General features: G+C 41.1%; 2 protein-coding genes and 1 long non-coding RNA gene across 5 annotated transcripts in view; 1 reads left to right on the top strand and 2 right to left on the bottom strand.

Moving 5' to 3' along the window:
- Positions 1-15,414, bottom strand: part of LOC119646246 — a 115,745-nt gene that overhangs the window by 87,813 nt on the left and 12,518 nt on the right. The window lies entirely within an intron of this gene.
- Positions 303-895, bottom strand: LOC119646247. Its single transcript, XM_038046642.1, has 2 exons — positions 464-895; positions 303-406 (listed from the first exon to the last, which is right to left on the bottom strand). Exons 1-2 carry the CDS (start codon positions 856-858, stop codon positions 343-345), a joined length of 459 nt encoding a protein of 152 aa, XP_037902570.1. The 5' UTR covers positions 859-895; the 3' UTR covers positions 303-342.
- Positions 586-1,171, top strand: LOC119646249. Of its 2 annotated transcripts, none has more exons than XR_005248705.1 (3): positions 586-726; positions 813-924; positions 979-1,171. It is a non-coding gene; the product is annotated as an uncharacterized LOC119646249 (long non-coding RNA). The 2 variants fall into 2 exon arrangements; XR_005248704.1 differs by having other exon boundaries at positions 813-900.

Below are 15,414 nucleotides of genomic sequence, written 5' to 3' on the forward strand. Positions count from 1 at the left end.
GAAATAATTGTGGTGCAATTTTTCCGTGTTTTTTCACGAAATATCAGAATAGTGTAATTGGCATTTCATTTTTCGCATTCTTTTTGCAACCAACCAAAGTTCAGGTGATATAAAACTGTAATTTATTATTATTTTTGGTTATTTATCCATGGGATAGAGTGAATTTCGGCTGATTATTTATATCCCCCATTTAAAGAGGATATTACTGGAATCCGCCTCAGTCAGTGCCTTAAATAGGAACGAAGTCAGAATAAAGCGCGTCAGTTGCCTCTGTCTACTCGTACTTCGAAAAGGAGTTCTATTGCACATCAGATTTAAATTTATTTTACACGACCTCGGAAACTATGGCATTCCATTGTATGTCATTTTGACGCTAGGATCTTTATTTAAATTCATCATTGGGGGAGGTAATTTTTAAAGCTTCATCATGTCGATTCTTAAATCTAAATTAATAATTTTACAGCCTCTGAACACTTTCCAGTGTAGCAATTTCGATTGTGAAGGGAACTGTTCATATTTTAAGGACACAAATTGTACCTTGAGGGCATTTCGGAATAAGTCCGTGCTTATATATGGGCGAACCTTCATCAAGACCCCTCTCAAGGCTGTAAATGTTCGTACTGAATCAAGAGAAATTAAGGTGTTGAATGATTTGAGTGCATAAATTAGTGATAACGTTAAGATACATATATTTAATATTTTTCCATTAATATTCTTTACTTCAAGGTGCGCTTTCAAACTTTTCGATGGTTTAGTGGTTTTCGCCCTTATATATTTGACATTCAGTGGAATAATGTTTGTGATTTTTGTAGCCAACCCAAAAAGAATTAGCCAGCCTTTTAAGGTCATTTGGGACATACTAAAGCATCATACAATATCAACCATACTTGCCCATATGATGTAAGTGAACTGGATCCAATATGGGTATACTCGTATGTATAGTATACAATGTGTAATTTTCATCCATGTCCTCTTTAGGGGGAAATAATCGTCCCGGGAATGGCACCAGATCTGTCTGCGATCAAATCATTGGTTCCAACAGGCACTTATCGTTTTGTTTTCACGGTTACAGAAGGAATTTCCAATACATGGTTATATACCATTTCGAGTTACTGGCAAACTTTCAAGTGCCCTACTTGAGTGATTGAAGCATACAAGCATTCATCTTAGATTACAATTCTTTTATTATCACTTTAAATACTATGCAGATATATAAGTATATTCAAAAAGTCTGTAAAACGGAAGCCAGACGCTTTCAGGTGTGAAATTTTTTGTGTATTTACCACATGAAGCATTTGAGTGGACATCCCGGTAGGTTCTGAGAATGGATCCGTGAAAGAAATAACGGCTTTTCAGCCCTCGCCTTCCGCTTGTGTACATTAAATATCAGAACTAAACCCAGTTTTGGAAAATACTAATCGAGACCATTCATTTACACCTCAGATGGCTATATTTAGCGAAGAAGAAACAGTTTCCTTTTGCATATATGGAGGCCCCCTTTAAATTCAACTCACTGCGCATAGGTGCATAGATAGACAGATAGTAAACCGATTTAACAAGGTTTTGTTTTACACAAAACCTTAAAAAGAGACATTAGACATTAAGTTTCGCATTTGCAAATACACGCAAGAGATTGACATGTGCTTCACCATTGTTATTATAATATAACTAAACTTTCATTGGGCAATGTTTCTGCGTTTGCTTTCTTACATTCTGCATCGGAAAGCGTTTACCAGTTAGAACAGAGAGAAATGGAATGTAGCCTAAGGTTAAAAACTTCATTACATAACCACGACATCTAGTTGAGTATCTCTCACGCTCACATGGATGGAAGGAGAATAGAACTTCCTAAACAGCTGCTAGTTCCGCTACCATTGCGGTTGCTAGCCTACAATCTCTATCTATATTCCAGCCGTCTTCTACAAAAAGCGGAGAAAATTAACGTGAATTCTTAGATCTCTAAGTCCCAGCGTGCCTACCTCAAAGGAAAATCCACTGAAACCGCTCTTCACGAGGCAATTGGCACGGTTGCGCGGTCGCTGCAGTACAAGCAGTACACCCTAGCTGCCCTTCTTGGATATAGAGGAGCTTTTAACAACGTCAATACCAACGCCATCAAAGAAGCCTTGACTCGTATGGATTAGAGGGGTATCTCACGAATTGGATTATATCCATGCTAAGTACCAGGATATCCAGTCGAATCTGGGAGGCAACCACTTGGCCAGAGCTGTGAACAGAGGCCCAGGGTGGCGCCATCTCACCGGTGCTCTAGTTAATAGTAATGGCCAAAACTTTACGTACATAGGACAGCAGTGGGGTGAAGGTGGTGGCGTATGCCGACGACTTGGTGATATTAGTATCAGGGATGATTCTATCCATTACGAGCGACATCATGGAAGGAGCGTTGCGAAAGTTTGCCTGTGGGCCGCAAGATGCGGATTCAGCATAAACTCAACCAAAACGCAACTGATGCTATTCACCATCAAGACAAGGATACCTGAATTCTATCTACCACGGCTGAATGAACAAAGATTGGTTCTTTCCTCTAATGTAAAGTATCTGGGTGTAATCGTGGATCCTAAGCTAAATTCGAGATTGAACATATAACTGAGGGTTAGGAAGGCCTGTATAGCTTTCTATGCCTGCAAGAGAACCTATACAAAGAAATGGGGTCTCCGGCCGAGGATGGTTCTCTGGATGTACACTGCTGTAGTGCATCCGATCTTAACGTACGGCTCTATTGTATGGTGGCAGGCTTTGAAAAAAAAATACAATGGGACGAAGCTTAATAGGATTCAAAGAACCGCGTGTGCAGGAGCTACTGGGCCTCTGCAGTCCTGCCCGGCAGATGCTATACCTCCACATTAAATATGTTGCAGCATGCAGTGCCGTCAGACTACGTGAGTCCGGATGCTGCGCAGCGAAGTCCTACGGCCACAGCAACATCCTAGATGAAATATCTCGGGAAATCTGGACATCTCCCACGGGACTATGCAAGCTGAACTTCACGAGAAACTTTGCTGTGGACCTTCCAACCAGGGCAAAGTGGAAGACCGGCGGCGTGTTATATATACCATGACACAGTATTCTTTACGAACGGATCAATGATGATGGCCTGTGAAGTCGCGCGGGGTTTTCTCGAATACACACTATGTATGAAAGTCGTATGATCTGCCAGGTTTCGCCAGTGTATTCCAGGCGGAAGCACAGGAAGGACATTGGAAGTCTGTCGACGGCTGGAGCAAGATTCGAGCCCCAAGCGTAGCAAGCCATTCTGACCGACAGCCAAGCGGTCAATAAAGTCCTGTATTCAGCGACGACATCTTCCAGGCTGGTGGGGCAGTGCACAGACGCGCTGAGCCATCTGGGCGGCAAGGTCAAGGTCCTCTGGGTTCCCGGGCATAGAAACATAGAGGGGAATGAGAAAACTGACGGATTGGCCAGACAAGGCTCTGCTCTTGGCAGTCCTTCGGCGAATACAGTCGGTGTTCCGCTGGCGGCTGTCGGGGCCGAGTCTACTTGCACTACCTAGCAGCCGCTGGCCTAAGATGGCCAAGGCTTACGAGCTGTACCAAGTCAAGAAGAGTTTGGCCCGCATATAGCATAGCCCGATCACGAGAGCTCCTGTGCCAGACGCGTGCAAATGCATTCAAGATTACGGTGGTCTGCACGGGGCACTGGCCCATAGGGACCATTCCGATAAGCTCGGCATGCCCTACAATTCCCATTGCCGAAGCTGCGAAGAAGGAAGGGAAAACCTCATGCACTTTCTCTGCGATTGCCCAGCTCTGGCTTGAGTCAGGCTACGGACACTGGGGTAAACCATTCTTTGGGGACCTTAGGGAGATTTCTAACTGCAGGGAGGGAGAGCTGCTTTCTTTCATGAATGCTGAAAATCCGAGCAAGCTGGACTCTGCCTCCCTGCTGACGACGAATGAGACGTCAGGAAAACATCATCTGCATAAAGCAGTGTACACGCCGTTGGACGTTGAATATCCATGTGACAGTGTCCATAACCAGAACGAAGAGAATAGAGGAAGAGGGCACTTCCTTGATGAACACAGACATAGATAGTAAGCGGCTTTGATATACCCGCCGCACTTCCAACTTTAGTTTGCCGATCGTAGTAGAGCGTTTCAACTCTACGCACGAGTTGTTACCGCAGAGCATACCAGATAACTTTTTGTGACACACAGTTTAGCGCCTTTTGTAGATCCAGAAATGCAATGTAAAGACGGCGATGCTTTTCACGATGTGTTTTCATGATTAAGCGAGGAGTGTGTGTTGCGTTAGTAGTCTCGCAGTTCTTGACAAATCCGGCTTAGTTCACGGTTATTTGAACGATGTTGCGAATACAGTTTTTCAAAAATGCGTTCAAAAATCTCCATGGTATGGGTCAGTAACCGGATTGGCCGGTAATTTGAACATTCTGCTGGACTACCTTTCTTTTTCCATATTGGAACGGTCTTGCTTTTGTGCGATTCAGATGGGTTTCTGCCCTCCTCAATAACCCAATTGAAGAAACCATTGAACCACAGTGTTGGGTCCCAGCAATTCGTTTTCCAAAAATTGTGCTTTCCTCCTATAAAGTATTGCTATTTGACCCCATTGTTCTTTAGTTTTAATATACACAATGTACTAATTTTTTTTACAAAAACTTAATCTCTGTTTCAGCGTAATGTAAATTTATTAACGTCAAGGACTCACTTTATAGTTGTAATAGGTTAGATCATTGAATCATCATCGATCATTGAAAAACACCAAATAGCTGAACCCAAAGACATAAAATAAGTAAAACCTTCCATAACTGCTGGTTAATCGATATAACTGATTTTTGTTCTCTTTGATTCATTGGAACACATTATTAGCACTTCTGTGTAGTTGGGGTTTTCAATTACCAGGGGTTCGTTCCGAACCGATGAACAGGTGCGTGATGTTGCGCTCGATGTACCGAAATGTACCAACTGGTCCTCCAGGCTGGGGTAGGGGTAGGGCTGACAACCCTACACGGAACATCGATGTTACGAAGCCACGAAAGGAGCCTCGGACAGGATGGATCTTTCAATGACGAACCCGACAACACCAACGGATTAACGATTTGCGCATTTTCTCATGAAACGTGCGCTTCCTGTACAGACCGAATGTTGCTGAGCAGTTAGCCGATACCCTGTCCCAATAAAAGGCTGATGTAACAGCGTTACATGAAATGCGATGGATAGTTACCGGTTTCCTGGAGAAGAGCCACTACACCATATATTATAGTGGCCATCCAGTAAGCCATGTGCTTGGAGTAGGTTTCTTAGTCAGCCAAAAAATGAAACCTGCAGTTATCGGCTTTGAAAACATAAGCGAAAGGCTATGCCCTCTGCGTTTGCGAGGTAAGTTTAGAAATTTAAGCCTCATAAGCGTTCACGCCCCTACAGAGGAGACTGCAGAGTCGTTGAAGGATACCTTCTACGAGGCATTGAGCGGACCTTCGAAGCCTGTCCCAGATATGATATCAAAATCATACTTGGAGATTTCAACAGTCAAGTAGTGACGGAACCTGTATTCAGGCGATACGTTGGCTCCCATAGCTTAAATAAGGATACGAATGATAACGGACCCTGGATTATTCAGTTTTCAGTATCGACCAATGGTTATTGGAAGTATCTAGTTTGCGCGGAAAGCGGTCCACAAACATATGTGGGCGTCTCCAGACGGACCATTTTCAACCAAATTGACCACGTGCTGATCGAACGCCGCCAGCTCTCATATAGATTCGGATCACTATTTCGTTAGCATGGTTCTCCGAGTTTAAATTACGACACCGCCCATAATCCCCTCTGACAATCAAGTGAGAGTGAATACTGAAGCCATCCCCAACACAGCCCTCGGCAACACCTATAAGAGCGAAATGGATGCCGCAGTCAACAGAGATGCTGGAGATAAAGCGTCAACAAATGGTCTTCAAACCCGCCTGAAGGGTGCTATCATTGATACACAAACATACTTGGCCCCAGCCGCAAAAGGAGTCGGAATGGCTGGTTTGACGATGAATGTAAGCTAGCAACGGAACGGAAGAATGTTGCATACCGAGTATTGTTGCATTCTTAAATAACGCGGGCACGCGCTGAGACTTATCACGAACTCCGTAAAGCGGATAATTGACTTCATAGACGGAAAAAGGAAGCCTGGGAGAACCAGAGAAAAGTATAGAGAGTAACCGCACCAGGCGTGCAAGTTTTACCAAGAAGTCAGCAGAAAGTCTCCAGCAGTCGATGGAATTACAGCCGAATTGGTTAAATATAGAGGTTACCAATTACACCAAGCTCTTCATCAACTGATGCTCAAGGTATGGGACAGCGAATCAATGCCTGACGATTGGCAACGAGGCATTATCTGTCTATTACATAATAAGGGGGATATCACACAGTGCAGTAATTATAGAGCTATCACGTTGCTGAGTACCATCTATAAGATATTATCCGCTATCTTCCTAGGCTGGATAGCCCCATCCACTCAGAACATCATCGGTCCCTACCAAAGAGGCTCCACTCCAGGCAAATCAGCAACAGATCAGATTTTCTCTCTGCGGCAAGTGATGGAAAAACTGTTGGAATATGGACATCGACCTTAAAGTCGCCTATGACAGCATAGCCAGGGTAAAACTGTACACAGCCATGAGAGAATTCGGAATCCCGACGAAATTTATAAGACTGACTAAGCTGGCCCTGACCAATGTGCGAGGCCAAATAAAAGCAGCAGGATCACTCCCGAGACCATTCAACATCAACAAGGGGGGTGCCCTATCATGCGTCCTTTTTAACGTGGCCCTGGAGAAAGTGATTCGCGATGCCGATGTAAATGCGGGAGGCACGATTCTCTTCAAGTTCACCCAACTACTTGCCTACGCTTACGATATCGACAACATGGGAAGAACAACCCGGAATGTATAGTCTACATTCATCCAGATCGAGCAGGCGACTAACGCGAGATCTTGCGCTGGACATTAATGAAGGCAAGACGAAGAACATGGTGGCAGCGTCAGCGACAAACCAAAACCGAAAGAACGAACAACATCGAGTCACAAACAACGAAAAGGGCTAGGAGCTAGGAGCTAGGATGATGAAATCCGCGCACGGTTGTTGTCAGCGTTCGAAACGCACCATAGGGTCAAAGTTCTTCCTATACAAAATAATGATCTTGCCAGTCCTCATGTATTCCTCGGAGACTCTGGTTCTTAGCAAAAAAAAAATTGCGAACTCTTGGCCGCGTTTGAGAGAAGAATCCTCCAAGGAATTTTTGACTCCCTACATGAGGATGGACGATTCCGTAGCCTACACAATGACGAAATCTATGAGCGATACCATGACCGTCTGGTTGTGGATCATCCGGCTCAATAGGTTATGGTGGGCGGGTCACTTAATTTGTATAGCTGAGGATGATGCAGCCCGGAAAGTCTATAAGGGCAATATCTATGGTAGAAATAGAAGACGGGGCAGACCCCGCCTGAGATGGAGCGTTGGCATAGGTCGGGACACTAGACAGCTTTTAGGGATGTCGAATTGGTGGACCTCGGTGCAAAACCGGGGTGTCTGGAGTTGCTTATTGAGCAAGCCTAGACCGGATAACCGTTGTTGCGCTGTTGATGATGATGAATACGCAGTTTCAGTAAAAAACTCTCCTACTATTTGACCATCCAGGGTGGTTACTTCGAATATTTTCGAAAAAAAATTAAATAAAAGCACTCAGAATACAACACCTTTTAATTTTTATTCATCTCAACCGTTGCAAACATTTTTTTTTATTTTGGGAAATTTAGTGTTTTTTTCATTATTATGGTTTACATTTTGGGGCCCGTGACTGCCACTAATTGTGTAGTTAGGATGAAATGATGTTAACAAGATTTTATGACGGTGAAATGAAAATTAATTTTTTGCAAGAAAATTAGTACACTGTGTATGTGTAAATTCTAGAAAAAATGAGCTGAGCAACAAATTTTTGTGGCGGAGAAAAACACAATTTTTGTATTTGGAAAGCTATTATTTGTAGGTTAGTCTATTTTCAGAAATAAGCTTTTATATTCTAGAGTGAAGTCCTAGCTGCAACATCTCATATCGTAGTTTTTGAATTATTATGATTTTAATGGTGTAAACAGTGCGATTTTTTAAAAATTAAAATGTCTGTGGCAACTCGGAAGAAATCGAAAAAATTCACTTAATAGTTTTTGTTTAAAATGGCATATGGCATATAAAATGGCATGGCCCGGCATATAGTTTGTCTGGTAATTTTGAATCACCCTGTATACGTGAACGACATAAATGCGACTTGTCAAAATACTTTTTAATAAGAAAATTCATGCGTTTTTTGGCAACATTAAGTTTTCTGGCAGCACTTTATCTTCTACCTGGTCTTCTGACAATATTTGTCCTGTATTTATAGATCTTTACTGGATATTTATGCAAAAATTCAGCCGCGCAAGAGTCAATTTTTTTTTTTTTAAATTTGACGGGTTTGCAGCTTGCCCACGTCTTAGTCTTCCAGCGGGCCTTCTGACTGTTGCTTGATTGGTAACAATCCAAGCAGCGTGCAATGAGTCATGTAGATTTTCATGTACTCAGCTCTCCGTAGAGGTTAGCAAATGGGAGTTCGGTGGTAAAATTCTGATGAGAATAAACTACACAAACGATTAAGAACTTTAGAAATTGAAAGAAATTAATAGGTCACACATTAAAGAAAGGCGTCCACAACTGCATTGTGAGTTATACCATATAATGGATCTCATTATGCTAGGATAGCCAACGAGCGGGTCGCCTAGAAATATGTGGCGTAGAACAGTGAAGGAGCAACGCAAGCTTTTCGGAGAGGCGTGGAGTCAACTGAATTAGGTGAGGAGGATGTAGTTGACGCACTATGCTCTACAAAGGGGTTTATAACAACTAAACAGAATTGAAACAATATTGAAAAATATGAAGATCATGCCTCCCCGCATTACCACGGGGTGGTAGCGATTCTATGTTATTCAAAGAATCATCAGTCCGATAATAATTTTTATTCAAACCATGATATTGTTAAGCAATATGATAATTTACATAGTAGGGTCTGCGTAATAATTTAGTCTCAAATAATTCAATTAGATTGGTTTTTATCGATACGCTTTCCGCTTAATGCAAAGTCGCTCAAACCTAGCAATTAAATTTGGCTTTCAATATTAGTTCCCGATGTCATATTTCTAGTGGTCGCTCTGTATGAAATTATCTTTTAGTCGATGAACTTGATTCCGAGCATTTCCCTTATATGTACATATGTATATCATCCAAACCCTCGTCACTATATATGACATTGAAATATCCAGTAATTAAACTCACTTTTCCATTATTTTTCATTGTGAGCACTTCATCGGAACAATATAAGTCATTAACATTAGTCAAATGAGTTCTGCGTCCATTATTGTGGCCATGTTAAAACTCCACTGAAGACTGGTGCCGTCTAATATTCGGATATTCTGGAAAACTACAAACTCTGGTTTGATTTCTGCGTGTAGATGGTGTGGATTTTGAAATTTGCATATAAACCTTACAATGGTGATGAACACCTTTCCAATTGAATTGTCGCAAAGAAAGCAAACTTTGTATTATAAAGTCATTGGCATTGACGCTATGCTGCCTGTAGTAGTCTGCTCCACCGCATCACACCATCGCTCATTTCGTGTTAGCAAGTGTAGCAATTGCCCTAAGTCAGGCAGAAGCAGGTTCCATAGGCAGAAGCAGGTTCAACACTCTGCTGCTCAAATTCTGTAGTAATACAAATAATGAATAGGTACGAAATCGTCTACAATTTTATAGGTAATGATAAAAGGGTGTCAAGTTCGTGTGCGAGCATTTTTGCGATTCGCTGATTTCGAAAGCTGAGTTAGTAACATCTATAAAGCTCGAATGGAAATAACAGAGTTTGTTTCAAATACTGAGGTCCAGTAAAATGTTTCTTTAATATTTTGAATGAATTGACAATTCAATGTATTTACCTATGCACGTATATATTTGCATATGTAGAAATTATCGGAGAAATATTTCAGTTATGAATGAAATTTGTGATGCAATTTAAATGAATGATGAAAAGTGTTGCTTCTAGCGAAGAAAGTTACTAAATTGAATTGTGGACACTTGTCCCTTGAAACACCTCGTACTGAAGAAGGGAACCATTTCTTCCCCTTTAGGGCGGTTTGGTTATCGTTGTAGATTGCGTTGCACCCGCCCTTAGGATCGCATGAGATTCTGCCTGAAAGACCCAATTGCCCCAAGGGAAAGGTATTTGAGTGTTATTTCGTTTAAATGCATTTATCTGGTTTGCTTATGGAAGAGAAACTGCGTTCATATTTTCTGGAGTGAACCAGCAGGCAGCGATGTACTTAAAAAATTTTTTGAAACAAAAGACTTAAGCCAGTAACTTCATGAATTCCTTTTTGGTTATTTTACGAGTGAAATGAAATGTTATTGAAAGGTTAATTCTCCAAAGTTTGTACTTGATGACTTTGTCCAGAACCCTATAATATAAATACGAAAAGTTCTAATGTCCACTCTTGATCTTCTGAAATTTTTGCTAGAATTGTCCTTGGTCGAGTGTGTGCCCCCTTTGATTGGTGAAACCGAGGGATCTATGGCTCGCGTCAACGGCTGAGTCCTCCTGTTTATCCGATGGTGTTCCAGGTGAAATATTTCCTTTCATTCCACCTTTTTCCGTTTTCATTTATTTTTACGATAATTTCAGCAACCACCAGATGACATCAATATAGTTGAAGTGTTTAATCTATCAAACTCTTCCGGCCAAGGCAGAAGTGTCAGCGGTGCAACTTTAAACTTCAAATCCTTTTGAGATTTTCCCTCGATGAATCTCAATACTCCAATTTTCATGTTCGATCTACTGTTGACATTAATATGCTCACAATATTGACGCATTTTTACTTAGAACCGCACCGTTGCATATTGTCTATTCGAAAACTAGACTCCTGTACCAGAACCTTGTTTTGCTTTTGAACAATCGGCGTAGGAGACCTTAGTATATTCTGCTATGCGTTCTTCTGGCTCCTCCCAGTTTTCTCTACGTTTGAGGATAAATTCATATCTCCTATCAAACAAATGTATCAGGCTCCGAGAATTAGAAGGTATTTCAAAAACTGAATTCAGTTGCAACAATAACCCTTTCAATGCTCTGTGCTCCTCACGTCTGTTATTTCTCCATAGATTTAAACGTATTAGTCTATGAGCTGCTCTCATTCCAGTTCTCTGAATATGTATATTCAAGAACAGCATATTAAGGGGGTCATCCCGTGTGTCGGATACATGGAATAGAATTTTTTGGCATCAATTGTATCTAGATATAGTATAGAATATATGGGCAAAGTGACTTTTTGATATTCGGAGTCGTTCGGAAATTATATAGTTAAACACGTGATAAGTCATATGCCAGATTTATGTCGATCGCTAAAAGGCTAAAAATCACATTCTACTTTTTAAGTCTTTTTTCACGAAACTGCATGTTGAAATCTGCTACCACCATAGCCCAAAATCTATCCAACGAAATTCTTTGAAATTTTCACTATTTCTACGGTCCGCAAACTAGGATAACTGCGATTCATTTAGTAGTTTCTTTTTATTCATTGAAGCAGCCGTGAAAAAACACCAAAATTCACAAAAAAAAAGTTTAACAAGGCACCAAAAATTTAGTTTTGAATATTTTTTAATAATCCTAGTTTGCGGACTGTAATTAAGTCTGTACGTGTCATGATCACAGCGCCCTCTAGCGTGGCAGCAGAAAGACACCTTTTTTTGGAGGTGGGTTTATAAATTGCTCTGTATTTCAATAACGAACTATTTGATCGGGTTGCAAAAATTACTAGGCGCGCTCAAGATATTAATAAACCTATGGCGAAAAATTTGTGTTTGTATCAATATCCATGATGACACCCTTAAATAGCGCATTTAGAACTCCGCCGGATGCTGTGCTTATGGCAGTGGCATTCTCGAACATACAGTACTTTGCAGTAAGGCCAGTTTACGACGAAGACTCTTTTGTTTCACCTTAATTCACGACCACACTACAGATGCATTAACGAACATCGACCTAATGATACTAACATACATTCACATTACTATATGAGGCGTAAGTTCCCATATTGAGATAGCTCGTTTCGTTTCTACTGCTATGGGCAGGTTCACAAAATTTTTGGAAAGGCGCGCAGTCAAGGCTGCTTCGATGTCCAAGGACAGTCCCATTGTCTACAAGACTGTCAGAGTTGCGTTTCCTTTTTTTAAAGCCAAAAATTGAAGGACAGTATCATAGGACTTACCATGCTGGTTAATTTTTATTTAGTGCCTGCAACCAGTCTCTCCTGACATTATAGTGTAAACCCTCCCTTTTGGTCTCAGAAAGGATTATACTATTCTGAACGAAAACGATTCAACTATGCTTCTGATTTCTTGGAATAGTGCAGCCGGTTTTATTTCGGAGTGTCAAAAAATTCGTATCGAAAAAGGAATATTTGGAAAGGTTCTCATATACTCCCTTTTCTTGTTGATGCAATGACCAGTATAAAGGACCAAGAAATCATTGCTAAGATCTTTGGCTACATTCCGGGAAAAACGTTTAGACACCGATTGCCTGTATGGACAACCCTCTCCGTCTTAAGCTCAATAGAGGAACATTTCACTTCCCTGTATTCGCGGGAACCAACACCCCACCAAATTTCTTGCCAACGGGTAAAACCGTTTGCGAATATATTGGATGTAACAGACAGCTAGACAGACATCTTTTACGAACCCGTCTTAATGAGAACTAGTGAATATTTGCCATTGATATTGCAAAAGTTTGTAGATTCTATAATACAACTGGTGGCACACTGTTCGAGCTTATGATTTGTCATAATGTCAGTTGGGTTTTAGCTAACCAGCAATCAATATCAAACCATATCGATATGGCTGTTTCTTCAATGGGAAGCCTCTTTTTTGCTTTACTAGTGAGTAAAACCCGAAGGAGAATGTCCATGAGCACTGATGCGTTTTTTTATCTCGTCGTGGATCATCTGCAAATTGTATGGGTCAAAGAATAAATTTGAAGGGAAATATGCCCCAGAATCCACAGCAAGGCTTAGTCGACATAATGCATATTTCTCACATAAAGAACTTTATAAGATTTTGGAAAACGGTAAAGTAATAAGACCCATTATAATTATTTTTAATGGAAATGGACCTACCCGCCAAGCCCATTAAGTAATCATTTACAAAATTACATCATTTCATATTGTGACACTGGAAATTTAAGAAAATACAAATCAGGAAGCTAAAAAACAGTTGTTGTCGGAAGCCGGGAGCTCCCCAGTTCAGGTATGAAACGCTTTGTTGATTTTTTATGTAAGGATATTTTTGCACACGATAGTTCCATGTGGAATTGGCATTTTATCTCTTTGGGAGTAGTAATTTGGAGGGCTAAATGCCATGTGCATAGCCCACCGTAATTTTTCAAATTGTTCGGTTGAGTAGTTTCTTAGAATAGGTCCTTGAAGTAATTAACCCCAACCCTTACAGACGCAAAGACCCATACTCTAAAGACGTATGAGAGGCTCCCCTTGCGAATCCTGAAACCACAAACACAACATCAACAACGGTATATGGAAAACAGTTCCAAGGATACGAACGACAGTACCTTTCAGCCTTCAGCCACAAAGCATTATATTTTTTGGAAGGCCCCTTTTGTTAAGCCTACAGATTAACCAGAGGGTGAATCCAAAACATTTACACTAAAAAAAATAGTTTTCGTAGTATACTAACGCATGAATGAACAGAAAGCTTTACTACACGAAATGATAGAAATTAAGGGGTAGTATCATGGTAACATTTTCTTGAAATCGAATTTTTTTATTGAAGAAGATCAAACAATAAATGAAATTTCACAAAAGAAAAAACAAACAATTTTTTGACCGAATTTCGAGTTTTTCCTATAACGCCCTGAAAGGTTTTCCGATAACTGTGACATCTTTAAATGCATTCTCGTATCATTATTTTTAAGGTTTGGTGTAAATCAAATCAAAGTCTGCCTGTCTGTCGCACCCGACTTACTTGGAAGCTGAAGCTAGCCACGAAATTAAGTGAGAATATGCACTCTCTTTAAGGGAGGCTTCCCATACATGCGAAAGGGGAGGAAGTCTAAATTTTCTTCTTTACAAAATCTGGTTACGTGGGGCATCAAATGAAAGGCTCGATTAGCGCTTTTTGAAACTTATATTATGTTAGGTACTGTGTGACTGGGTTCATTCTCAGATCCTATTCTTCCGATAAATCTGGAAAAAATCAAAATGGTGCCGTGACCGATGCGTAGGTACGCACCAGATTTTGAAAAACGAACACACAAATATGGGGATTCGCACGAGTCTAACCAAATAAACAACACAGCTAAAACCTGAAAATGAAACTAAAAAAATTAAGGGCTCGGTCGGGAGATCCACGAGCGGGAAGATCCACGACTGATCACATCTTCGATTCCTATTCCTCCAGGATTGGGTGGGAACCTCAGAGGCCGCGCCTCAATAAACATCTCAGACAGGAGAAGTAGGGATCGAGGTTGTGATCCATCATAGATTTTCCCTCTTGATCGCGGCACTCGGGTCCGGCGATTTACTACTCCACGTGTGCGGTCGAGCCGTTGTTTTTTTATTTTCATTTTGAGGTTTTAGCTCGCGTGTGGTTTATTTCATTAGGCGTAAAGGAAGGAGGTTTCTGGTAAATCAGATACAACCACGACCCATCAGCATCGATATTAGTCAAAATCCGGAAATTACAATGGGCTGGTCACACCGAACGAATGCACAGGGAAGGATTCCGAGACGAGTGCTGAAAGACAAAGTCGATGGTAGCCCATCAAAAGGGAAGCCAAGGAAACATTGGGAGGACTCAGTAGACGCAGATTACAGATCAATTCTAATCTTTCCTAATTGAAGGACGCGTTCTTTAATAATGATAATAATCGTTGGCGCAACAATCCATATTGGATCAGGGCCTTGAAGTGTGTTTGAGCACTTCATTCAAAACCGTAACGGTACACTACAGTATACTGTAGGAGGCAATGTGGTCAGCATTGCGCTCGTCCGAGATTATTACCCTGATTTGACTCAGGTACTCATTCACAGCTGAGTCGACTGGTATCCGATATCCATTCATGATAGTAAATCCCTCTGCCACCAGTGGGATTTCAAGCGCGGCCTTCCGCTACGACAGCCCAGCGCTCTAACCACTTGAGCCCACCGCCTAAACATGAATGACAAACATTTATTTTTGGATGGAAGAACTGATATTACTTTGATAGACTAATATAAGAGAAAGTACAACAGCTGAATTCCATGATTCTGTACTAGATGATGCTAACCGCGGACGTTAGCTGTAT

This window comes from Hermetia illucens, chromosome 1 (assembly GCF_905115235.1).
Source record: "Hermetia illucens chromosome 1, iHerIll2.2.curated.20191125, whole genome shotgun sequence".
NCBI classification, from domain to species: domain Eukaryota; kingdom Metazoa; phylum Arthropoda; class Insecta; order Diptera; family Stratiomyidae; genus Hermetia; species Hermetia illucens.